Source organism: Pecten maximus, chromosome 3 (genome assembly GCF_902652985.1).
Source record: "Pecten maximus chromosome 3, xPecMax1.1, whole genome shotgun sequence".
NCBI classification, from domain to species: Eukaryota; Metazoa; Mollusca; class Bivalvia; order Pectinida; family Pectinidae; genus Pecten; species Pecten maximus.
In genome coordinates this window covers 44,304,222-44,330,486 of record NC_047017.1, presented here as the reverse complement: position 1 = coordinate 44,330,486, position 26,265 = coordinate 44,304,222, and the positions used below count along the sequence as shown (strand labels likewise).

General features: G+C 37.5%; 1 protein-coding gene and 1 long non-coding RNA gene across 2 annotated transcripts in view; one reads left to right on the top strand and one right to left on the bottom strand.

Annotated features, from left to right (window-relative positions):
- Positions 1–1,550: 1,550 nt before the first annotated feature.
- Positions 1,551–26,265, top strand: part of LOC117324316 (ALK tyrosine kinase receptor-like) — a 289,372-nt gene continuing 264,657 nt past the window's right edge. Inside the window, 1 exon segment of the mRNA XM_033880102.1 lies at positions 1,551–1,977. Coding sequence (XP_033735993.1) covers positions 1,743–1,977 — 235 coding nt within the window. The 5' untranslated portion in view covers positions 1,551–1,742.
- LOC117324317 lies at positions 13,061–21,437 on the bottom strand. The gene is made up of 3 exons (XR_004531957.1): positions 21,192–21,437; positions 20,580–20,713; positions 13,061–14,276 (listed from the first exon to the last, which is right to left on the bottom strand). It is a non-coding gene; the product is annotated as an uncharacterized LOC117324317 (long non-coding RNA).

Here is a 26,265-nt window from a genome sequence, read left to right as displayed (position 1 = left end):
AACAGTTGGGGATATTTAATGATGTCATTGTCAACAGTTGGGGATATTTAATTATATCATTGTCAAGAGTTGGGGACATTTACTTATATCATTGTCAACAGTTGGGGATATTTAATTATATCATTGTCAACAGTTGGGGACATTTAATTATATCATTGTCAAGAGTTGGGGACATTTACTTATATCATTGTCAACAGTTGGGGATATTTAATTATATCATTGTCAAGAGTTGGGGACATTTACTTATATCATTGTCAACAGTTGGGGATATTTAATTATATCATTGTCAACAGTTGGGGATATTTAATTATATCATTGTCAAGAGTTGGGGACATTTACTTATATCATTGACAACAGCAGGGATGTTTAATTATATCATTGTCAACAGTTGGGGATATTTAATTATATCATTGTCAAGAGTTGGGGACATTTACTTATATCATTGTCAACAGTTGGGGATGTTTAATTATGTCATTGTCAACAGTTGGGGATATTTAATTATATCATTGTCAACAGTTGGGGATATTTACTTATATCATTGACAACAGCAGGGATGTTTAATTATATCATTGTCAACAGTTGGGGATATTTAATTATATCATTGTCAACAGTTGGGGATATTTACTTATATCATTGTCAACAGTTGGGGATGTTTAATTACATCATTGACAACAGCAGGGATGTTTAATTATATCATTGTCAACAGTTGGGGATATTTAATTATATCATTGTCAACAGTTGGGGACATTTAATTATATCATTGTCAACAGTTGGGGACATTTACTTATATCATTGCCAACAGTTGGGGATATTTAATTATATCATTGTCAACAGTTGGGGACATTTACTTATATCATTGTCAACAGTTGGGGATATTTAATTATATCATTGTCAACAGTTGGGGACATTTCAACAGTTGGGGATATTTAATTATGTCATTGTCAACAGTTGGGGACATTTACTTATATCATTGTCAACAGTTGGGGACATTTAATTATATCATTGTCAACAGTTGGGGATATTCAGTTATGTCATTCACAGCAGTAGGGATATTTGAAGGCATCATTGAGTGGGGGACTTTTGATTACATCACTGTCAATGAAAAATTCAGAAAAAAAATGTTTGTCTTTGATCTTGCAATAATTTCGTGTTAAGTGAAAATATTACCATAATTATATTGATTTCTGCTATGATAATTGACTCAAGAATTACACAGTAATGCTACTGAATTCTGGCTAGGTGTTACAGTGATTTGCCATTTGTAATTGATGTGACCATTTAACACTGAAGTGATCAATGAATGTATACTGAATTTGGTGCTGCTCCTAAATGCTATATTGTTGAAACATTCAGATAATATTTCTCAGAGGAATATAATCTCATTCATTTTGTCAATACTAAAAAATCTAGATGACTTTGAATGAGAAAATAAATTATATAAATGTATATACCTTTCAAGTACATAGCCAATACATTTGTCAGTGTCCTAAACCCTGTTACCAATTTGTATATCACCAGAGGAGTTGTCATATGTATTATAGAGCTGGGGTGACGAACAAGTGTTACAATGTTTTGTAGTCCCTTATAACTAGGGTATTGATTAAAGATATATGTGACTTTACCAGATTGTCCGTCAACGTAGCTGTCAATTTCGATTTGGTTATAGGATGCATGTTGTAGAGGCCAGCGGAACACTAGGAAGCAGAAGACTGGAGTGTATTCATACATAACAACTTACTGCTATGCGACAAGTGGCTGTGCCCTCTGCTGCCCTGTTAATCTGGCTTCTGTGGCTGCCAGTTAATGGCAGATTATGTGATTTTAATTCTGATGATTGTCAGTGGATACAAACAAGTGGTACTAACAAGACAGGAAGGCCATCTCGATTAAAGGAGTTTTTTTTAAGTACAAGAGAGGAAGTGGAAAAGTTTGGTTTGAATGGAGCGATCTTGGATATAAACCCATTAATTCCAAAAGGTATAGTAATTTTTTTCAAATTTTAAGGGCATAGTAAAAAATGTTCTTGTTTTAGTTCAAATTGTACGGTATGAGTAACCTGTTAAATGTTTTATAAGATAATCCCTGAATAGGTGACTTACTCATTGTTTACCCTTATAGTATAAATTTACATTCATATATGTTTTGATCTTTTTTCATCACTGAATTACTCTGAAGTAATGGCATCATAACAAAAATTAACGTACTGATCTAGAATCTTCTGATTATTGTGCGAAAAAAAAAAACTGTTTCGTTCCTTTTCATATAATGTACTATAGGATTTTAGGTGTTTGTAATTAAAAGTAACAAAGGAAATAATGTAAAATAAACCATCATATCTTGAAAACTATAGGCATATATAGTGTAATACGAAAATATGACAACATGAAAATTGATAAAATTTCCAGTATAGTTTAGTTTGATAATTGTATACAGCAAATCAAATTAATTGATTTTAGAATTGAAACTACTTATACACAAGTCTACTTCATATTGTAAGCCATGTGATCTAATGGTATCATTATTCAATATATAAATGAAATAATGGACCAAGTTGGTATCTTATATTTGAGATTTGTTTAGAAAAGGGTCGGTCAGGTGCGATTAGCTGATTAGAATATTGAAGTTATCAAAAATTGTCTGATGGCATATTCTGTGAATTATGTTTCTGAAATTAAGTATGGCCCACCCTGGAATTGACAATTAGAACAAGAGGCTCAGAGGGCCTGTATCGCTCACCTGGTTTCATGAGATATGAAACAAGAATGATGCTTCAGTATATTTGTCGCTGGTATTGCTATGTCAATATATATTGTAAGCATTTAATATGGGTACATGTACATTGGTTTTATTTTAATGCTAAAAATGCCAAAAAGTGCATTAATCCATGAAATGAAATTGACTTTTGACGCGACCCCATAGGGATGCTACCACACAAATGTGAGTGATATCCATATTACTTAGTTTCAGAGAAGAACTTCTTTAGACCAATTGACCCCTTTTGACCCTGCCCTCTGCCCCCTGGGTGGTCAGCTCCTTCCTTTACACAATTTTGAATCCCTACCCCTATAGGATGCTACCAGTCAAACCATTGCTAAGTTTCAGAGAATAATTTGTTTAAATCAATTTAGCCAAATAGACTCCTCTTGGCCCCACCCCTCAGCCCCCTGACGGCCTGGGTCAACCCCAACATTTGTACAATTTTGAATCCCCACCCCATAACCATGCTACCATACAAATGTGAGTAATATCAATTGCTTAGTTTAAGAGAAGAAGTTGTTTAAACAAATTGACCAATTTTGGCCCCGCCTCTCAGGCCCTTTGGGAGTCAGCCCCACCATTTGTACAATTTTGAATCCCCACCCCATAGGGAAGCTACTAGGCAAATATGAGTGATATCCATTGCTTGGTTTCAGAGAAGAAGTCGTTTATATCAATATAGCCAGATTGACCACATTTGGCCCGCCCCTCAGGCCCCTGGTTGGTCAGCCCCATCATTTGTACAATTTTGAATCCCCACCCCATAGTGATGCTACCAGGCAAATATGAGCAATAGCCATTGCTAAGTTTCAGAAAAGAAGTTGTTTAAACAAATTGACCAATTTTGGCCCCGCCCCAGAGGCCCCCAGGGGGTCAGCCCCATCAATTGTGCAATTTTGAGTCCCCTACCCATAGGGATGCTTCTGACCAAATTGGTTCAAATTTCGATCAGTGGTTATGAAGAAGAAGTCAAATAAGTGAATTGTTGACGGACGGACGGACGCCACGGTATGGCATAAGCTCACCTTGGTCCTTTGGACCAGGTGAGCTAATAAGTAATGAAGTTTAAAATTGTCCCATAACAGGGATCCCCAAAATATCTTGCACACAAAAATGTTCCGTAGTATGGTAGTATTTGATTGGTTGCTATTTTCAGAGTTGAAACAGGAATCTCTGAATGAATCGTCCCACGGTCTTCCCTGCAGGAACAGCTAAATAAAACACTGAGCTTACTAAAATATTGTCGGTCATATTCTGTTAGACATTACTTATGTACATTTTTCCCTGGAACAGTCAATTAGAATATTGAAGTTATTAAAATTTATCTGTCATATTCTATTATTGTGTTTCTGAAATTCGACTACATTGTCTACCTTGGAACAGGCATTTAGAATATTGCATGAAGCTGTTAAAAATTGTCTTGTCATATTCTAGCTGTTATGCATTACTGAAATCGAATATGATCTATCCTGCAACAGATCTAAAGAAATAGCAGTCAGCTCTGCTCCCAAATTGCCCGCTGAGATGTTGGAACCGATTGTTAGAATAAAGATTTTCATTGTCCATGGCATAATTCAAAAAATAAAAGTCAATAGTAAATTGTCATATACATGTATATATTTGGGGAATGAAATCCTCCATTAACTAACAGATTAGACTTCATCATATAGTGACTGATTTGACTCTGGCAGTAACAGATTAGACTTCATCATATAGTGACTGTCTTGACTCTGGCAGTAACAGATTAGACTTCATTATATGATGACTGTCTTGACTCTGGCAGTAACAGATCAGACTTCATCATATAGTGACTGACTTGACTCGGCAGTAACAGATTAGACTTCATCATATGGTGACTGACTTGACTCTGGCAGTAACAGATTAGACTTCATCATATGGTGACTGACTTGACTCTGGCAGTAACAGATCAGACTTCATTATATGGTGACTGACTTGACTCCGACAGTAACAGATCAGACTTCATCATATAGTGACTGATTCGACTCTGACAGTAACAGATTAGACTTCATCATATGGTGACTGTCTTGACTCTGACAGTAACAGATTAGACTTCATCATATGGTGACTGTCTTGACTCTGACAGTAACAGATTAGACTTCATCATATGATGACTGATTTGACTCTGGCAGTAACAGATTAGACTTCATTATATGGTGACTGACTTGACTCTGGCAGTAACAGATTAGACTTCATCATATAGTGACTGATTCGACTCTGACAGTAACAGATTAGACTTCATCATATGGTGACTGTCTTGACTCTGACAGTAACAGATTAGACTTCATCATATGGTGACTGTCTTGACTCTGACAGTAACAGATTAGACTTCATCATATAGTGACTGATTTGACTCTGGCAGTAACAGATTAGACTTCATTATATGGTGACTGACTTGACTCTGGCAGTAACAGATTAGACTTCATCATATGGTGACTGACTTCACTCTGGCAGTAACGGATTAGACTTCATCATATGGTGACGGACTTCACTCTGGCAGTAACAGATTAGACTTCATCATATGGTGACTGACTTCACTCTGGCAGTAACGGATTAGACTTCATTATATGGTGACTGACTTGACTCCGACAGTAACAGATCAGACTTCATCATATAGTGACTGACTTGACTCGGCAGTAACAGATTAGACTTCATCATATGGTGACTGATTTCACTCTAGCAGTAACGGATTAGACTTCATCATATGGTGACTGACTTCACTCTGGCAGTAACAGATTAGACTTCATCATATGGTGACTGACTTGACTCTGGCAGTAACAGATTAGACTTCATTACATGTATATGGTGACTGACTTGACTCTGGCAGTAACAGATTAGACTTCATCATATGGTGACTGACTTGACTCTGGCAGTAACAGATTAGACTTCATCATATGGTGACTGTCTTGACTCTGGCAGTAACAGATCAGACTTCATCATATGGTGACTGATTTGACTCTGGCAGTAACAGATTAGACTTTATCATATGGTGACTGACTTCACTCTGGCAGTAACAGATTAGACTTCATCATATGGTGACTGACTTGACTCTGGCAGTAACAGATTAGACTTCATCATATGGTGACTGACTTGACTCTGGCAGTAACAGATTAGACTTCATCATATGGTGACTGTCTTGACTCTGACAGTAACAGATTAGACTTCATCATATAGTGACTGACTTGACTCTGACAGTAACAGATTAGACTTCATCATATAGTGACTGACTTGACTCTGGCAGTAACAGATTACACTTCATCATATGGTGACTGATTTGACTCTGGCAGTAACAGATTAGACTTCATCATATGATGACTGACTTGACTCTGGCAGTAACAGATTAGACTTCATTATATGGTGACTGACTTGACTCTGGCAGTAACAGATTAGACTTCATCATATGGTGACTGACTTCACTCTGGCAGTAACAGATTAGACTTCATCATATGGTGACTGACTTGACTCCGACAGTAACAGATCAGACTTCATCATATAGTGACTGACTTGACTCGGCAGTAACAGATTAGACTTCATCATATGGTGACTGACTTGACTCTGGCAGTAACAGATCAGACTTCATCATATAGTGACTGACTTCACTCTGGCAGTAACAGATTAGACTTCATCATATGGTGACTGACTTGACCTTTGGCCATGGAAGATTCCTGTTAATTTTCATTAAATTTGGTTCAACGGTTTTGGAGAAGTCAAATATGTAATTTGTTTACGGATGAAGCACAATGACGGACAAAAGGCGGATAGAACAGGTCACCTGAGATGATCTAAAAATAATAATAAAATTCACACTTACTATTCTACATTTGACAGAACATGTGATAACACAAATTTTTGAATTGCTTTTAATATTCTAAATAGTACTTTAACATCTTTGTAAAGTATGTACATTTGTATATGTACACAAATATTTTAAATAAAATTACACCTGTTGCCCTGGTCACATTTAGCAAATCGCTAAATCTATAATCTACATAATACAAGAGACCCATGGGCCTTAACGGTCATCTGGTAAACACTTACAGCAGGGACACGCCCCTCAATCCAGCATCATTACCATCAATTATTCACAGGCAGTTATGTTTCAGATCAAATCTGGTGTTTATCGTTTTTGGCTTAAAGGAGAAGAAACATCTTAAAGCAAAATTTCAGCCAAGTTCCCATTTTTGGGGCATGTCCCTGTGACCCAATGGGTCGGACAAGCCTCATTTATATCAAATAGGGATTAAACTCCCTTCCCCAATGATGTTTCATACTAAATATTGTTGCAATCAATTAAGGCATTAATGAGAAGTAGCATTTTAAAGCAATATTTAACCTTAGTGCTCCTTTTGGGCGCCTCACCCTTCTTTCCCCAGGGATCAGTCCTGTCTCATTTATATAAAATATGATTGCTGTTCCCTTAAAATACTTCAAACCAAATTTGATTGTAATCAATAAAGGCATTAAGAAGGAGTACGTTTTTAAAGCAAAATTTTTGTTAAGTTCTCCTTTTGGGGCCTCACTCTACTGTCCCCAGGGGCCCCACAAGCATCATTTATAAAAATTGTGAATTGCCATCCCCCAATGATGTTTCAAACCAAATTTGGATGTAATCCAACCAAGGGTTAAAGAAGAGTTGGGTTTTAAAGCAATAATTTACCAAAGTTCCCTTTTTGGGGCCCCTCTGGCCCCAGGGCTCACACCAGCCTTATTTATATAAAATATGACCTCCCTCACCCAATGATTTTTCACAACAAATTTGGATGAAATCCAAAGGGTTAAGGAGGAGTAGGATTTTAAAGCAAAAATTCACCAAAGTTCCCCTTATGAGGCCCCGCCCCTCAGGCCCCTGGGCTCACACCAGCCTCATTTATATAAAATATGACCGCCCTTCCCAAATGATGTTTCACACCAAATTTAGTTGTAATCCACCAAAGGGTAAAGGAGTAGTAGGATTTTATAGCAAAACATTTACCGAAGTTCTCCTTTTGGGGCCCCGCCTCTCGGGCCCCAGGGGTCAGACCAGCCTCATTTATATAAATTATGATTGCCCTCCCCCAATAATGTTTCAAAACAAATTTGGATGAAATCCACCCAAGGATAAAGGAGGAGTAGGATTTTATAGCAAAACTTCACCAAAGCTCCCTTTTTGTGGCCCCGCCCCTCTGGCCCCAGGGCTCACATCAGCCTCATTTATATAAAATATGATTGCCCTCCCCCAATGATGTTTCACACCAAATTTAGTTGTAATCCACCCAAGGGTAAAGGAGGAGTAGGATTTTATAGCCAATATTCACCAAAGTATCCCTTTTTGGGCCCCGCCCCTCGGGCCCCAGGGGTCAGACCAGCCTCATTTATATACAAGAGATCCCAGAGGGATCTTGGCGCCCACCATTGAATGATCTTTATAGGTTCCATGTCAGATTGATCTTTTCTCTACTTTTCCCTTCCTCTAAGTCTTACTAATCTGTGTAAATTCAGAAACAGCCCTCTAGTACTTTTCAAACAAGGGGAACCTATATATAAAATTTAAGATTTAGCGATAATGGCTGTCTGTCGGCCATGTTGCTTTTGGATTGGTCCCCATATGCAAAACTAGGCACCAAGAGGAACCTACATATGAAATTTCAGAAAGATCCCTTCATTACTTTCTGAGAAATAGCGATAACAAACTTCAATTGTCAAAATCCAAGATGGCTGCCTGTCGGCCATGTTGTTTTCCGATTGGTCTCAAAATGCAATATGCATAACAAGGCACCGAGGGGGACCTGCATATGAAATTTCAGAAAGATCCCTTCATTACTTTCTGAGAAATAGAGATAACAAACTTCAATTGTCAAAATCCAAGATGGCTGCCTGTCGGCCATGTTGTTTTCCGATTGGTCTCAAAATGCAATATGCATAACTAGGCACCAAAAGAAACCTACATATGAAATTTGAGAAAGATCCCTTCCGTACTTTCTGAGAAATATCGATAACAAACTTAAATTGTCAAAATCCAAGATGGCTGCCTGTCGGCCATGTTGTTTTCTGATTAGTCTCAAAATGCAATATGCATAACAAGGCACCAAGAGAAACCTACATATGAAATTTGAGAAAGATCCCTTCAGTACTTTCTGAGAAATAGCGATAACAAACTTCAATTGTCAAAATCCAAGATGGCTGCCTGTCGGCCATGTTGTTTTCCGATTGGTCTCAAAATGCAATATGCATAACTAGGCACCGAGGAGAACCTACATATGAAATTTCAGAAAGATCCCTTCATTACTTTCACAGAAATAGCGATAATAAACTTCAATTGTCAAAATCCAAGATGGCTGCCTGTCGGCCATGTTGTTTTCCGATTGGTCTCAAAATGCAATATGCATAACTAGGCACCGAGGGGAACCTACATATGAAATTTCAGAAAGATCCCTTCATTACTTTCACAGAAATAGCGATAACAAACTTCAATTGTCAAAATCCAAGATGGCTGCCTGTCGGCCATGTTGTTTTCCGATTGGTCTCAAAATGCAATATGCATAACTAGGCACCAAGAGAAACCTACATATGAAATTTGAGAAAGATCCCTTCAGTACTTTCTGAGAAATAGCGATAACAAACTTCAATTGTCAAAATCCAAGATGGCTGCCTGTCGGCCATGTTGTTTTCCGATTGGTCTCAAAATGCAATATGCATAACTAGGCACCGAGGGGAACCTACATATGAAATTTCAGAAAGATCCCTTCATTACTTTCACAGAAATAGCGATAACAAACTTCAATTGTCAAAATCCAAGATGGCTGCCTGTCGGCCATGTTGTTTTCCGATTGGTCTCAAAATGCAATATGCATAACTAGGCACGAAGAGAAACCTACATATGAAATTTGAGAAAGATCCCTTCAGTACTTTCTGAGAAATAGCGATAACAAACTTCAATTGTCAAAATCCAAGATGGCTTCCTGTCGGCCATGTTGTTTTCCGATTGGTCTCAAAATGCAATATGCATAACTAGGCACCGAGGGGAACCTACATATGAAATTTGAGAAAGATCCCTTCAGTACTTTCTGAGGATTAGCGATAACAAGAATTGTTTACGGACGGAGGGACGGACGGACGGACGGACAACAGACCACGGACGCAGGGCGATTTGAATAGCCCACCATCTGATGATGGTGGGCTAAAAATATGACCGCCCTTCCCCAATGATGTTTCACACCAAATTTAGTTGTAATCCACCAAAGGGTAAAGGAGGAGTAGGATTTTATAGCAAAAATTCACCGAAGTTCCCCTTTTGGGGCCCCGCCTCTCGTGCCCCAGGGGTCACACCAGCCTCATTTATATAAATTATGATTGCCCTCCCCCAATGATGTTTCACCCCAAGGATAAAGGAGGATTTTATAGCAAAAATTCACCAAAGTTCCCCTTTTGGGGCCCCGCCCCTCGGGCCCCAGGGGTCACACCAGCCTCATTTATATAAATTATGATTGCCCCCCCCCCCCCCAATGATGTTTCACACCAAATTTGGATGAAATCCACCCAAGGATAAAGGAGGATTTTATAGCAAAAATTCACCAAAGTTCCCTTTTTGGGGCCCCGCCCCTCGGGCCCCAGGGCTCACACCAGCCTCATTTATATAAAATATGATTGCCCTCCCCAAATGATGTTTCAAACCAAATTTAGTTGTAATCCACCCAAGGGTAAAGGAGGGGTAGGATTTTATAGCAAATATTCACCAAAATTCCCCTTTTTGGGCCTCGCCCCTCGGGCCCCAGGGCCAGGGGTCAGACCAACCTCATTTATATAAAATATGATTTCTCTCCCCCAATGATGCTTCAAACCAAATTTGGAAGTATTCCACCCAAGGGTTAAGGAGGAGTAGGGTTTTGAATGGAAAAGTTTACGCACGGCGGACGATGACGGACGAAACACGATGGCTATAGGTCATCCTGACCCTTTGGGTCAGATGACCTAAAAATACTTAAAATAAATGCTGCATCATCAAAATAATGAGGTACAGGTATAAAGGACAAATTTCAGGGTTATGTTAATGAATAGACATATTACTTCCATGGCTTTGTCAATATTTCTTTGTCATATCTCTGTAAATATGTCTGTCCACCCTAATGAATGTATTCCCGTCAAATGACCACTTGACTACACAAAGATAACGACCACACCCAACTGACCAATCAGAATACAATAACATGTAACACTGCATAGCATATGAACAACAAACTCCAAAATACCTATGACTACAGCTAGAATACAGAATCATGCACAAACGCGTTTAATGTGTACGTACAGACACACCAGTAAAACGACGACACAAAGTAAAATGCATACAAACTACTTAACATATTAATAAAGTGTGCTAAAATGTGCAAATCCTTAAATTTCACAGTTCTGCCTTAGCTTTCAATAACAAAACATATTTTACAGTGTGTAAAAATTAAATTTCAAGCATCCATTGAGCACAGTATTCCAAGGTTGTTCTATAATGTACCCAAAATGTAGATGGTCTCTTTACAGCTTTGAGTCAATTAAGAGTGGATGTCAGCAAGCATCGAGCAATTTTGGCAAAATATGGAAAGTGTCAAAATTACCAAAATGCTTCAAATTTACATATGTTGGTCTAAATGTAATATCATGGAAGGAAATAGGTATCAAGTATCAAAGTTATCACTGTTGCCATGGAAACCGACTAGTCTTTTAAAAACCCAATCAGACTCAGTGGGATATTACCATATTTAAAGAAATTAATTTATTATAAATTTCTAGTGTTACATTTTTTTACTTTTTAAAGGGACATAATGGTTAGATTTCAATAGTTTCTTCATGCATTTGATTTCCGGAAAGCGTTGTGATACTTGAAATTAGATTCTTTACAAAATTATGGCACTTTTTGTGAAATATTGGCAATGTTTATCAACTTCAAAATATCGCTGAACAACACTGGAAGTTGTATCTGTCGCCATATGCTGTTTATATCGGAGAGAGCCGAGTGCGTCACATGATTTCAGTATCCTCGCTTTCACGCGACGAAAATGGAATCGAGGTAAGTGTAAACATTTGTCACGTGTATGTAGTGATTATTTTGCAATCGGATGGCTTATACGGTCTCTAGGAACATCAATCGTTATTCGTTATTGTTGATTGAGAGCTCAAACAGATAAAAGTACGTAATAACCCTCAAAAGAAACATGTGAAATTTTGACATTCGGCGATGGGGCCTCCAACGGGGACTTCGTTTCCTTTTTTTAGTGAATTGGGAAAATATTATTATTATTCATCTGTGAAGTGTTCATTCATCCAGAGACCTATATAAATTAGTATATAGGTCTCCGATTCGTCTTGATATCGTCCCAATATAAGAAACCGAAGTGCACTCTCAAATTAGAATTGCTATTTTGTATTACCGTAACTGCTGTGGCGACCAGGGTCATTCATGGGACGTAAGTTATACAGTTGTAACATACAAAAAAAAAAAAAAAATGCCGATCACTAATGTGTTAGGCCTACCCAAATGTGAATTCGATTTAAATCTGATTAATGGAGATCAACATCGTAAATTGATTGCACTGAGAGCAATACAAAAACTGTAGGTCAAGATATAAGAAAAGATAATTCGGTTTTACTAAGAAATTGTCATTTATTCGACCGTTTGAATTCCATCGGCCTTTCAGATTGACATTCTAATTAAAAATCTGAACCTAAATTGAGTTCGTAGTTTTCGCACTTACCTTTGCTTCTGTTTAATGATTGCAGTCAAAATGTTGTTGAAAGCCTTGTAGTTATTTGATGAATTCTATGTACGTCATATTAACAATTGGATAACAATGATACATGGTAAAAGAGGATGAATATGAGTATTGTTGATCATCTCATTTATATCAATAATATATTATCTCATTTATATCAATTTATCATCGATATAAATGAGATATTTAATTCACAATACTGATGTCCATACTGTTTTAATGATTCAATGATTAGCTGACAGTCTCAATGACAGTCATGGATTGAGGAATTGGACTATTCTCAAGTTTACCTACACGTACAATTATGTTCATTTATATGTTACATGTTCTTGTATTTCAGTCAACCTCAATAGCATCTTCATTGGCAAGTCAGAAGAGCATGCAGTCTATATATGGGCAGAGGTCAATGTGACAGGAGTAAAGAAAATAAAGAAAACGTGAAAATTTAAGCATTTTATTGTTTGCCCATACACATAAGCTGAATTATCTTATTTCAAGGAAGTTGTTTTAACACCTGTGCAGTGAAAAAGTTTGATATGAAACCAAAATAAATTATTGAATTCATGGAAAACTTCTGTTTTATTTACAATATTTCATATGCATCAGTTTTCAACGATACTGGCTTATGTAAAACAAGAGGCCGATGGGCCTTAATGGTCACCCGGGTTTTGAAATATTCAATTAAATTGACCATTTTTAGCATCGCCCATCAGCCAAGAAGGTCAGTCAGGGCCAACATGTGCATGCCATCAAGCTGTCACCCCATGCTGATAATGTTAATGAAGTTAGAATGAATTTCAATAGAAATCAAACATGCTGATCAAAATTGTGATTTCCCTATATAAACATTACCCCCTCCACAGGGTCATGAAATTCACAATATTTATGTGAGTATTATGGAGTGTTGACATCAATGACTATTGAGTATTATGGAGTGTTGACATCCATGACAATTGAGTATTAGTGTTTGTTGACATCCATGACTATTGAGTATTAGTGAGTGTTGACATCCATGACTATTGAGTACTAGTGAGTGTTGACATTAAAAAACTATTGAGCACTAGTGGGTGTTGACATCAATGAATTTTGAGAGTTTATAGATCACTAGTGAGTGTTAACATCAATATTTTATTAGTGCAATTTAGTTCTTCAGAATTAGTAGAATTTTAAAGAGTTCCCATTCTGACCAGTGAACTAAAAAAATGTTAATAATAAGAACATTACAAAGGGCAATAACTCTGCAAACTACTGTCATATAATTTCCATTTTTGAAGTTGTCTGAGATCTTGTCGATATATGTATTAACTTTTATCAAATTTGGTATATTCTGATATTTACTCAAGTTATTCAAATATTGTGTTCACAATGTTGACAAGATGGATGTCGGACGCCTCAGTATGGCATACACTCATCTTGGTCGTTCGGACCAGGTGAGCTAATAAATGTAAGGACAGATATTCAAAAGTAATAGTCTCTGGAACTTGATAAGTCTCAAAATTTCAATTTTTCCCATTAATCTTAATAGAGATTTCTTCTCCTCTACCAGTTGGGCAGTGGATGGTGGAGGAACATGGGCTAGGAGAGTCAATATGAATCTTCTGGGATCTATTTGATGCAGGGGTTTTGGTTAGATATTCCAGCTCTATCCGTTTTTCTGTTGGCCACTATCAGATAAATAAGTCCCTGGATGTGTTGGTATGTCCTTTCCACCTTGTATGGCACTATTTTCCTGCGAGAACTTTAGTGTTATATATCCTGTGATATCTATAAGAAGAAACAAAGATATTTTCTTACACAAAATCAATGTGATTTCCAGTTACACAAACCAACAAAATGTGCAAAATTGGCAATATCATAATCATGCCTTATATTGATACATAGTAGTCATGTATTATCATGCAAACTACAGCAAAGATGGCTCTTCAGGATATTTTTTCTGATTTGTCATCAAATAATTTGCTTGTCAACATTTTCTCAACACACATTCAAGGCCTTTACACATGCACATTCAAGGCTTCTACTGGGTCTTAAATATGTATATAACTAGTATCAATCGTTAATAAATGTAAATTCAACACAACAAATGTTATGTTTCGCTAACGTTTTCAGGCCAACTGACCATCTTCAGGCATGATATTGTATATGTGACATCATAATGTGGTTTACCAAGATGTCAAATAAATGAATCACATGAAGATCATGGCCATTAGGCCTGAAAACACCAGGGGAAACAACTTTACTAATTATGGTGTTATTACATTAATTTGACAAATCAAACAGTATCAATATACTGTGGAACTTCGTTAACTCGAACTCGGATAACTCGAATACCCTGCTTAACTCGAAGTACCTCGCCGGTCCCGGCCGAATTCTCTCTTTATCTTAGTAAAAAACAAGAGATCCCAGAGGGATCTTGGCGCCCACCATTGAATGATCTTTATAGGTTCCATGTCAGATTGATCTTTTCTCTACTTTTCCCTTCCTCTAAGTCTTACTAATTTGTGTAAATTCAGAAACAGCCCTCTAGTACTTTGCAAACAATTTAAGATTTAGCGATAATGGCTGTCTGTTGTTTTCGGATTGGTCCGAAAATGCAACACCAGGGACCAAGGGGAGCCTACATATGAAATTCGAGAAAGATCCCTTCAGTACCTTCTGTAAAATAGCGATAACAAACTTCAATTGTCAAAATACAAGATGGCTGCCTGTCGGGCAGGTTGTTTTCTGACTGGTCTCAAAATCCAATATGCATAACTAGGCACAGAGGGCAACCTACAAATGAAATTTCAGAAAGATCCCTTCAGCAATTTCTGATAAATAGCGACAACAAACTTGAATTGTCAAAATCCAAGATGGCTGCCTGTCGGCCATGTTGTTTTCCTATTGGTCCCAAGATGCAATATGCAGAACTACAGACCAAGGGCAACTTACAAAAACGTTTGAGAAAGATCCCTTCAGTACTTTCTCAGAAATAGCGATAACAAACTTCAATTGTCAAAATCCAAGATGGCTGCCAGTCGGCCATATTGTTTTCCGATTGGTCTCAAAATGTAATATGCATAACTAGGCACCAAGGGGAACCTATATATGAAATTTGAGAAAGATCCCTTCAGTACTTTCTGAGAAATAGCGATAACAAACTTCAATTGTCACAAGAGATCCCAGAGGGATCTTGGCGCCCACCATTGAATGTTCTTCATAGGTTCCATGTCAGATTGATCTTTTCTCTACTTTTCTCTTCTTCTAAGTCTTACTAGTCTGTGTAAATTCAGAAGAAACCTCTAGTACTTTTCAAACAAGGGAAACCTATATATGAAATCTAAGATTTAGGCACCAAGGGGAACCTATATATGGAATTTGAGAAAGATTCCTTCAGTACTTTCTGAGAAATAGCGATAACAAACTTCAATTGTCAAAATCCAAGATGGCTGCCTGTCGGCCATGTTGTTTTCTGATTGGTCTCAAAATGCAATATGCATAACTAGGCACCAAGGGGAACCTACATATGAAATTTGAGAATGATCCCTTCAGTACTTCCTCAGAAATAGTGATAACAAACTTCATTTGTCAAAATCAAAGATGGCTGCCTGTCGGCCATCTTGTTTTCTGATTGGTCTCAAAATGCAATATGCATAACTAGGCACTAAGGGGAACCTACATATGAAATTTGAGGAAGATCCCTTCTGTACTTTCTCAGAAATAGCGATAACAAACTTCAATGGTCAAAATCCAAGATGGCTGCCTGTCGGCCATCTTGTTTTCCGATCGGTCCCAAAATGCAATATGCATAATTAGGCACCAAGGGGAACCTACATATGAAATTTGAGAAAGATCCCTTCTGTACTTTCTCAGAAATAGCGATAACAAACTTCAATGGTCAAAATCAAAGATGGCTGCCTGTCGGCCATCTTGTTTTCTGATTGGTCCCAAAATGCAATATGCATAATAAGACACCAAGGGGAACCTACATATGAAATTTGAGAAAGATCCCTTCAGTACTTTCTCAGAAATAGCGATAACAAACTTCAATGGTCAAAATCCAAGATGGCTGCCTGTCGGCCATCTTGTTTTCCGATCGGTCCCAAAATGCAATATGCATAATTAGGCACCAAGGGGAACCTACATATGAAATTTGAGAAAGATCCCTTCTGTACTTTCTCAGAAATAGCGATAACAAACTTCAATGGTCAAAATCAAAGATGGCTGCCTGTCGGCCATCTTGTTTTCTGATTGGTCTCAAAATGCAATATGCATAACTAGGCACCAAGGGGAACCTACATATGAAATTTGAGAAGCTCCCTTCTGTACTTTTTCAGAAATAGCGATAACAAACTTCAATTGTCAAAATCCAAGATGGCTGCCTGTCGGCCATCTTGTTTTTCGATCGGTCCCAACATGCAATATGCATAACTAGGCACCAAGGGGAACCTACATATGAAATTTGAGAAAGATCCCTTCAGTACTTTCTCAGAAATAGCGATAACAAACTTCAATGGTCAAAATCCAAGATGGCTGCCTGTCGGCCATCTTGTTTTCCGATCGGTCCCAAAATGCAATATGCATAACTAGGCACCAAGAGGAACCTACATATGAAATTTGAGAAAGATCCCTTCAGTACTTTCTCAGAAATAGCGATAACAAACTTCAATGGTCAAAATCCAAGATGGCTGCCTGTCGGCCATCTTGTTTTTCGATCGGTCCCAACATGCAATATGCATAACTAGGCACCAAGGGGAATCTACATATGTAATTTGAGAAAGATCCCTTCGGTACTTTCTCAGAAATAGCGATAACAAACTTCAACTATCAAAATCCAAGATGGCTGCCTGTCGGCCATGATGTTTTCCGATTGGTCTCAAAATGCAATATGCAGAACTAGGCACCAAGGGGAACATGCATATGAAATTTGAGAAAGATCCCTTCAGTACTTTCTGAGAAATAGCGATAACAAACTTCAATTGTCAAAATCCAGATGGCTGCCTGTCGGCCATGTTGTTTTCCGATAGGTCTCAAAATGCAATATGCATAACTAGGCACCAAGGGGAACCTACATATGAAATTTGAGAAAGATCCCTTCAGTACTTTCTCAGAAATAGCGATAACAAACTTCAATTGTCAAAATCCAAGATGGCTGCCTGTCGGCCATGTTGTTTTCCGATTGGTCTCAAAATGCAATATGCATAACTAGGCACCAAGGGGAATCTACATATGTAATTTGAGAAAGATCCCTTCGGTACTTTCTCAGAAATAGCGATAACAAACTTCAACTATCAAAATCCAAGATGGCTGCCTGTCGGCCATGATGTTTTCCGATTGGTCTCAAAATGCAATATGCAGAACTAGGCACCAAGGGGAACATACATATGAAATTTGAGAAAGATCCCTTCAGTACTTTCTCAGAAATAGCGATAACAAACTTCAATTATCAAAATCCAAGATGGCTGCCTGTCGGCCATGTTGTTTTCCGATTGGTCTCAAAATGCAATATGCATAACTAGGCACCGAGGGGAACCTACATATGAAATTTCAGAAAGATCCCTTCATTACTTTCACAGAAATAGCGATAACAAACTTCAATTGTCAAAATCCAAGATGGCTGCCTGTCGGCCATGTTGTTTTCCGATTGGTCTCAAAATGCAATATGCATAACTAGGCACCAAGAGAAACCTACATATGAAATTTGAGAAAGATCCCTTCAGTACTTTCTGAGAAATAGCGATAACAAACTTCAATTGTCAAAATCCAAGATGGCTGCCTGTCGGCCATGTTGTTTTCCGATTGGTCTCAAAATGCAATATGCATAACTAGGCACCGAGGGGAACCTACATATGAAATTTGAGAAAGATCCCTTCAGTACTTTCTCAGAAATAGCGATAACAAACTTCAATTGTCAAAATCCAAGATGGCTGCCTGTCGGCCATGTTGTTTTCCGATTGGTCTCAAAATGCAATATGCATAACTAGACACCAAGGGGAACATACATATGAAATTTGAGAAAAATCCCTTCAGTACTTTCTGAGGATTAGCGATAACAAGAATTGTTTACGGACGGACGGACGGAGGGACGGACGGACGGACGGAGGGACGGACGACGGACGCAGGGCGATTTGAATAGCCCACCATCTGATGATGGTGGGCTAAAAACTCGGAAAATTCGAATTCGGATAACTCGAAAAACTCGGATAATACAAAGTAAAAATTTGGTCCCAACAATAAAAATCCTACTTGAAATGTTCGAATAACTCGAAGTATAATTTTCGTCGATCGGTGGCAAACGCCGACATTTTTTAAGAGCTAAATTCCGTTTGTAATACTGAACATATCGGCACTACTAACCTACATGCTATTATAAGTGTTTCATAAATTCATAAAAGAAATTGTCGGTTGAATCTTATAACAACAAGTCTTGGTGATAAAAAGTACTGCTTTACTTACATCAGGTAATTTCCCAAGGCGGTCCCCGATATCAGTACACACGATAGTCAACAACTCATCTACCTGTTCGCTCAAGCGGAACTAATCTCTGACACACCGGTAGATCTACCCGGCTGATGTTTTTACAGGTGTAGAAATGACACAGTCACCGGCGCCTATTAAATCTTTAAACTGCTGAAACAATAGTGTAATTACTGCCGAGGTGTTCAGAGTACAACTGTAATGGTCAGTGCTGTCTATTAAATCGGATAAAACGCCAACTCAGTTACAGTTACATTTTATACGCACATGCGCAGCCCAACTTCCGGTGCTAATACACATGGAAATGGCGTGGTTATCAATAAAAAGTAAGTAGGCCGATCAAACAGTATTTTATATATGTCCAATAAAAGGTAATGGTTCTGTTACGTTTTGTATGCAATCTGTGTTAAACTTAAACGGTTATTTGTTTTGACATTAATAACTTGTTATTTTGTCGAATTCCGTTTTATCGTTTACCTTTTGCAAACATGACTTGCACATCAGATCGTTATTGAAGTGACTAAGTGAAAGAAACTTTATCGTGACTGTATATCGGCAAAACTACACCAAATTACAAGTGACATAACGAAACATTACATATATATATTTACATGTATTGACCAGTCTTCACACTAAACTGATGAGCGACAGAGCGAAGTTATAATGATTATATAATGTTGACAAATATTGACCAAACTTTTCACCAAAAACGATAACTCGCTTAATTCGAACACTCGGATAACTCGAAGTTTTTTCGTGGTCCCGTCGACTTCGAGTTAACGAAGTTCCACTGTATATGCAAATAAATTTTTTTTTTCCTAAATTCACAAAATTGATACTCCAGAAGATTTTTCAATCCCCAATTGCACAATATTTTACCAAATACACTAAGAATTCTGTAATTTTCAACAAGTGTTCACAGTAGAGGATACATGTATAATAGGAGAGGAGAAAATGTAGCGGCCAGACTGGGGTTCGAATCCGGAACCTCCGAACACTAGCCGGATGCTCTACCAATTGAGCTACCTGGTCACCGATGATCGACCCAGTCCAGTCCTGCTACACATTCATGCAGCTCATATACATGAATAATAGTGGTAAAAACTGATAGGTTCACCTTTTCTGATTCAAATTATTAATTACAAAAAATCCATTATTGGTAGCCGCTAAACAAAAGCCATATTTCAAATCCATTCATTTTTATTAGAAAACAAATTTTGTAATTGAGAATTGGTCGGTTGGTGGTATCTGATTGCAAATTATCACATTATCTGATTAGAAATCAATTATGTTTTTAAACTGATTACAATGTCATATATACCAGAACATGCAATCAAACTTGACGCCTATATACGTAGACCTATATCAATATGCAAATCATAACGTAATAACAGTTCACAGTGAAATACGTACTACATGACTTGTGTTGTATAATTATGAGAATTTAGAATCTTAATAATCGACAGAAATTAAATTATTCCACGACTTTCTAATTATACCACTCAATAAATAAACAATGTTCTTCCTTCGCATCCAAATGCTAATGATTTATATCAATGTTTGCTAATTAATGGCCTCTAGGATTAGTAATCAATTTATTATGAAAAATACCCAAGTGTGTGGTTTCAGGACTAGTGTCGTCCGTGGTGGCCGGACTCCGTGCCGCCTGTGTGTGGTCATCTTCATTGAATTAGCTTCAGTTTCTTTATGACCAGACGCTCTAGATCTTATGCTTGCTTTCAAAACTGTACAACGGAATATTAATAACACAATGTAAACTCAATGTGTAATATACAGGCAGTCTAACAAAAGCATAAAGTCATCAAGTTTACTTTCTGGTATAATACGATTAATTAAACAAATGTCAAAATCCGGTGTACCTAATGATCATGAGTGACCAGGGACATTTTGCACGCTCAGGAATTCGTTATTGAAGATTTTTTGATTATTTTTTCTGTAACATACTTATGAGACCATTATCTAACACCATGCAAAATCCCCTCTTGGGCGCCCCTTTCGATTTGTATGCCCATTTCGGACTTGTGGAGGTTAATACCAAGCGATTCATGCCGTATTAACACTTCGTGACCTTTCTTAAGCTTAATCTCGATATCAGTTGTTACCATTTATGACAATTATGTACCATTCAAGTCATCACCTGGGCGTACACGACAGTTGATCTACGAAACATCGAAGTCCAGTGTGCTATCATGATCAACTAACCTGTTCAAGCATTAGCTTGGCCAGCTGAGGGTCTGTTTTAATCCTTTCGGCCTTTATTAACTGATGCCATGTGCTTGCTCTGTCTCTAAGATAAGTGCCCGTCTTTGTGAAGTTAAAATCATGTTCTCGATTCTTCGTTTCTTCGTGCTCTCGGTTAAAACTGATTCAGAACCCTTCCACTTAGATCGGGTGTTCGCCATCTTTGTTATGGTGTTTACAATATTTCCCGCATCGCGCATGCGCATAGGTATTTGTGTTTACACACATCGAAAAATAATAATTGTGTTTACACACATCGAAAAATAATAATATGAAATAGCTACTAGGTTTATCATATTTTTTTTTTTTATTAAATTTAAACAAATTGTTATGGACACTTTTGAAATATATAATAAACATAAAGTGCATAACTTTTTACATCATTTTAAATCGTATACCCTTTTTTACATATTATTTAAGTGAAAATCTAACCATTATGTCCCTTTAAGTTTAAAGTTACTTAGTGCATATCATATAATAATTTTAGACTGAAAAGTATAACATCTGTCAAGACTTTTAGCCCGTATAATATAAATTGTCCCATACACTACCTATTTAAATAGGGATATCAGGTGATAAAAGTATTGCTATTTTTTTTCTTAATCATTTGCCAGCCAATTTTTCTTTTGATTATAATGCAACATTAAGTACAGAAAATATTTAATACGATTTAATACGATAAATAATGGACGCAGACTGTAAGCCTCTATGTCCATATCAATTGATATTACAATGTTTACAATGTGATATACATCTGGTGTGCAATGAGTTAATTTGTCCTTTTTCATATATATACACAAGTTATTTGTTGGTATTATCCCAGTGATTGTCCAGTGCAATTTCAAACTGTTTAACCTCCTCGGCATCTATAACATGTTGTGGCAAATTGTTCCAAACATCTACTACCCTGAAGCTGAAAAAGTTTTTTCTTATGTCTAGGTTACATCGTTTTTTGAATATTTTGTGCGAGTGTCCCCTTGTCCTGCTGGTGGTGTCCATTTGGAACATATTTGTTGTGACTCGCTCGTCATAAATATTCTTCACGATTTTAAAGACGTTGATTAGGTCACCTCTATTCCTTCGGTGTTCTAAGGTTGGCAGTTTCAGTCTCTGCAAGCGTTCCGGGTACGACAGTTTTTAAAACCAGGTATGAGTTTTGTGGCCCTCCTCTGGACGTTCTCTATCAAATCGATGTCCCTCGTCTTATAGGGACTCCATACGCTTGAGGCGTATTCAAGATGGGGTCTTATTAGTGCCTTAAATAATAGTTTGAACATCTTTTCGTCTAAATATGTGAATGTTCTTCTAATTAGTCCTAGAATACTATTTGCTTTATTCACTCCCAACTGGATATGGGTTCTAAAATTTAAATTTTCATCTACTGTCACTCCAATGTCCTTTTCAGATGTTATACTTTCTAGTTCTAATTTTTCAACCGTTGTTCCTGACATGTAATATAATCTTTTCTCTTTGGAGTTAATTGAGAGCACTTTGCATTTGTTTGGGTGGAATTTTAGTAGCCATTTTGCAGACCATTGTTCAAGTTTGCTCAGATCATTTTGCAGAATGTCTTTATCGTTATTATTTCTGATTTCTCGGTATAGTTTTGTATCATCCGCAAAAAGTGCGGAATTTGATTTGGGAATTTCAGGTAAATCATTAATATATATTACAAACAAGATTGGTCCAAGCACGCTTCCTTGGGGTATACCGCTTACTACGGGGTACGTTTTTGAGGATTCTCCATTTACTAGTACTCTTTGACATCTGTTGCTGAGGAAGTCTTTTATCCAGTTAGTGACCTGATCACTAATTCCGTATCCTTTAATTTTCTCGAGTAATCGACGATGTGGGACTTTGTCGAAGGCTTTCATGAAGTCCATGTATACAACATCCAGCTGACCGCCATTATCAATTATTTCTGTCCATTCTTCCAAAACCATTAGTAGTTGAAGTTGTGTAGATCTCCCGGAGACAAAGCCAAATTGTTTATTGCTGAGTAGATTATTTATGTTCATATGATTGACTATGCTATCCCTTACTAATTTTTCCAATGTTTTTCCTACTATGCTGGTTAAACTGACTGGTCTGTAGTTCCCTGCCTCTGATTTTGAGCCCTTTTTGAAAATAGCAGTAATGTTTGCCTCTTTCCAAGCTTCTGGTAATTTACCGTCCTGTAGTGATTTGTTAAATATTTCTGACAGAGGTTTACTGATATGTTTTCGTAGTTCTTTCAGTATTTTAGGGTGCATCATGTCTGGTCCTTGAGATTTATTTTCATTTAGATCCGACAGCAGTTTTTCAACCTTTTGCTGAGTGCATATGATATCCTCAAACGGGTGAACTATGTTGCTTTTGTTGAATTCTGGTAGGTCTCCTAGGGGTTCTTGGGTAAAAACACTGCTGAAGAACTTGGCGAGAACTTCGGCTTTGTCCTTATCTCTCACTGCAATTTTTGTATCATCTCCGTTCAGACCCTTAAGGTCCGAAATTCCAGTTTTGACCTTTCTTTTGGAGTTGACATATTTCCAAAATTTCTTAGGTTGTTCCTTAATATCCTCGGCAATTTTTTTCTCAAGTTCTCTTTTGGATTTTCTGACTTCCCATTTCAGCTGGTTTCTGATTTTCGCATATTCCTTATATTTTTCTTCAGATTTGGTTTCCATGTAGCGTTGCCATGCTCTGTGTTTTTTGTTAATCTTTTTCAGAATAGACTCTTTTAGTGGCATGTGATCCTTTTTGTTTCCCTGGTGGCTGTTAAATTTGTGTTTTGGGATATATTGATTTGAAAGTTTTGTTATAAAATCGGTAAATTTACTGTACAATTCTGCTATATTTCCATGCAGGATTCCTGTCCAGTCATCTGGCATTTCTCCTCTCATACCATTGTAATCCCCCTTACTGTACTTCAAGCGTGGTGTTTCATTTACTGATTGTAGTGTTTTGCAGAAAAAATCGAATATAAGTACCAGATGATCGCTACTTCCAATAGGACTTTCATAAGAGATATCTTTTATCATTTCATCCTCATTTGTTATAATAAGATCCAGGATGCTGGGTTCGTTTCCTTTTCTGTCCCTTGTGTGTTCTCTTACATGTTGGTACAAGTAGTTGTCTCTTAGGCATTCAATAAAGTTTTCTCCTTCCCTATCATTGTTGGATGACCAAGTATTCCAGTTAATTTTTGGCATGTTAATATCTCCTATTAGTAACAAATGACTATATGCTGGGTTAGATGACACTGTTGCGACTATATTGTTTAGCTCCTCCACGTTTTCTGCACTTGAATTAGGGCTTTTATATAGGCATCCTATAAGTAAGCAATTCTTATCTGACAAATTGATTTTCACCCATACGCTTTCCTTGAATACATTTCCTATATTTACTTCTACACCTTTAAATCCTTCCTTTACGTATATACCAACTCCCCTATGACAATTTTTGTTGTTATCATTCATAAATAGATCGTAACCATTGATGAGAAATTTAGACTTCTGAGGTAGATATCTGGCATTTTTCGGGTATATTTCTGTAATTCCAATTATATCAGCTTCTTTGCCTGTTAATCTAAATTTTAATTCATGTAATTTGTTTGGTAAACTGTCGGCATTTGTGTAAAAACATTTCAGACGATCCTGAGAGTTTCGGTGGTTTTTTGTCCTGTCTGGATCTAATTTTCTTTCTTTGTTTGCCGTACGATTTTTCTGTTCCAGGGTGGGCCCCTGACACGGAAGACATATTTCCCCGACTGCGATTGTTCCTGACTCATTCGCTTTGCCTCCTCTCTAAGTGATGCCTCTTTTTCCCTTTCATTTTTCGTGAGGTCGTTGCTTATCTTAGTTGATTTATACTTGTCATGCTTTTGCAGTTCACTTATGTTTCTGAAGAAACATTTTTTGTGATCTGTTGTTCCGAATGAGACTAGTATCGGCCTTATACCTGCTGGTTCTGTTGACTCTGTTGACTCCTCCTTTGGCTTCTTAAATTTTCCCAATCGTGCCACTTTTCTCATCTTCTTTTTTCCTCTCACTTCCATCATTGTTAGTTTGTTCTTTTACTCCAAAGACTAGAATGTTATTTTCCCTCTTCTTTCTGTCCTCTAGTTCCGTGAGAACTTCCTGCGTGTTGGATGTTGCCTTTTGCTGTGTTGTTGTTGATTCCTGTGGTGTATCTCCTTTTGTTCCTGAAGCCAGCTCCTCTTTTATAATGTCCCTGACTTTTCGCTCGTCACATTTATTCTTCAGAGCTTCCTCGATTGTTGTGATCCTCTCTTCAAACTCGTTCATTATTTCCTTGCATTTCTGCTCTATCATCTTATCGTTGTTGATATTTTTCTCAATGTGTACGCGGCATGGAGCGCAGAACCACATTGCATTCGACTTTGACAACACGGTGTACTCATTATCAGGCATTTAGTACAGAAGCGGCCTTCGCAGCGCTGGCATTCCAGCAGTTTTGAGTCCTGATCCTCATATAGGTTATTGCAAATGTTGCATGTCCATGGCTCATCTGTCCATGGAGTGGTAAATGATCCTCCCGTTGATTTAGACTTGTCTTTGGCTCCCTTGGATGTTGACACCCGGTTACTCTTCCGCACGCCGTTGTCAGCGTCTGATTTGTTTACTACCTGTCCTGTGGGCATAATTGCAAATTTAGAGGTTTCTGGCCTCGGATCGCGAATATATTTCGTATGGAGGTGAAAAAGGTTTATATTAACCTAATCCACCACAATTATCTATTCACTGGTGCCCTCGGATAACTTTAAACATGAAAAAATATCCCCGTTCACTCGGAGCGAGAAACAATAGCGACCGTCGCCATTGACACCGGAATATAATATATATAATCATTAGCTTCATCGAGGTTGTAGATTGTAAAAAAAAGAGGATTTAGTATTACTATCATTAAATCTAAGCTATTAAGAGGGACGAGTTATCTCCCCTGTTGGAACTCTTTGGTGAAAGGTACAAAAGTTCATTGTTTACATGGAAAGATGGATACCACAGTTCACAGCATTCTAGACAGTAATGGTAAT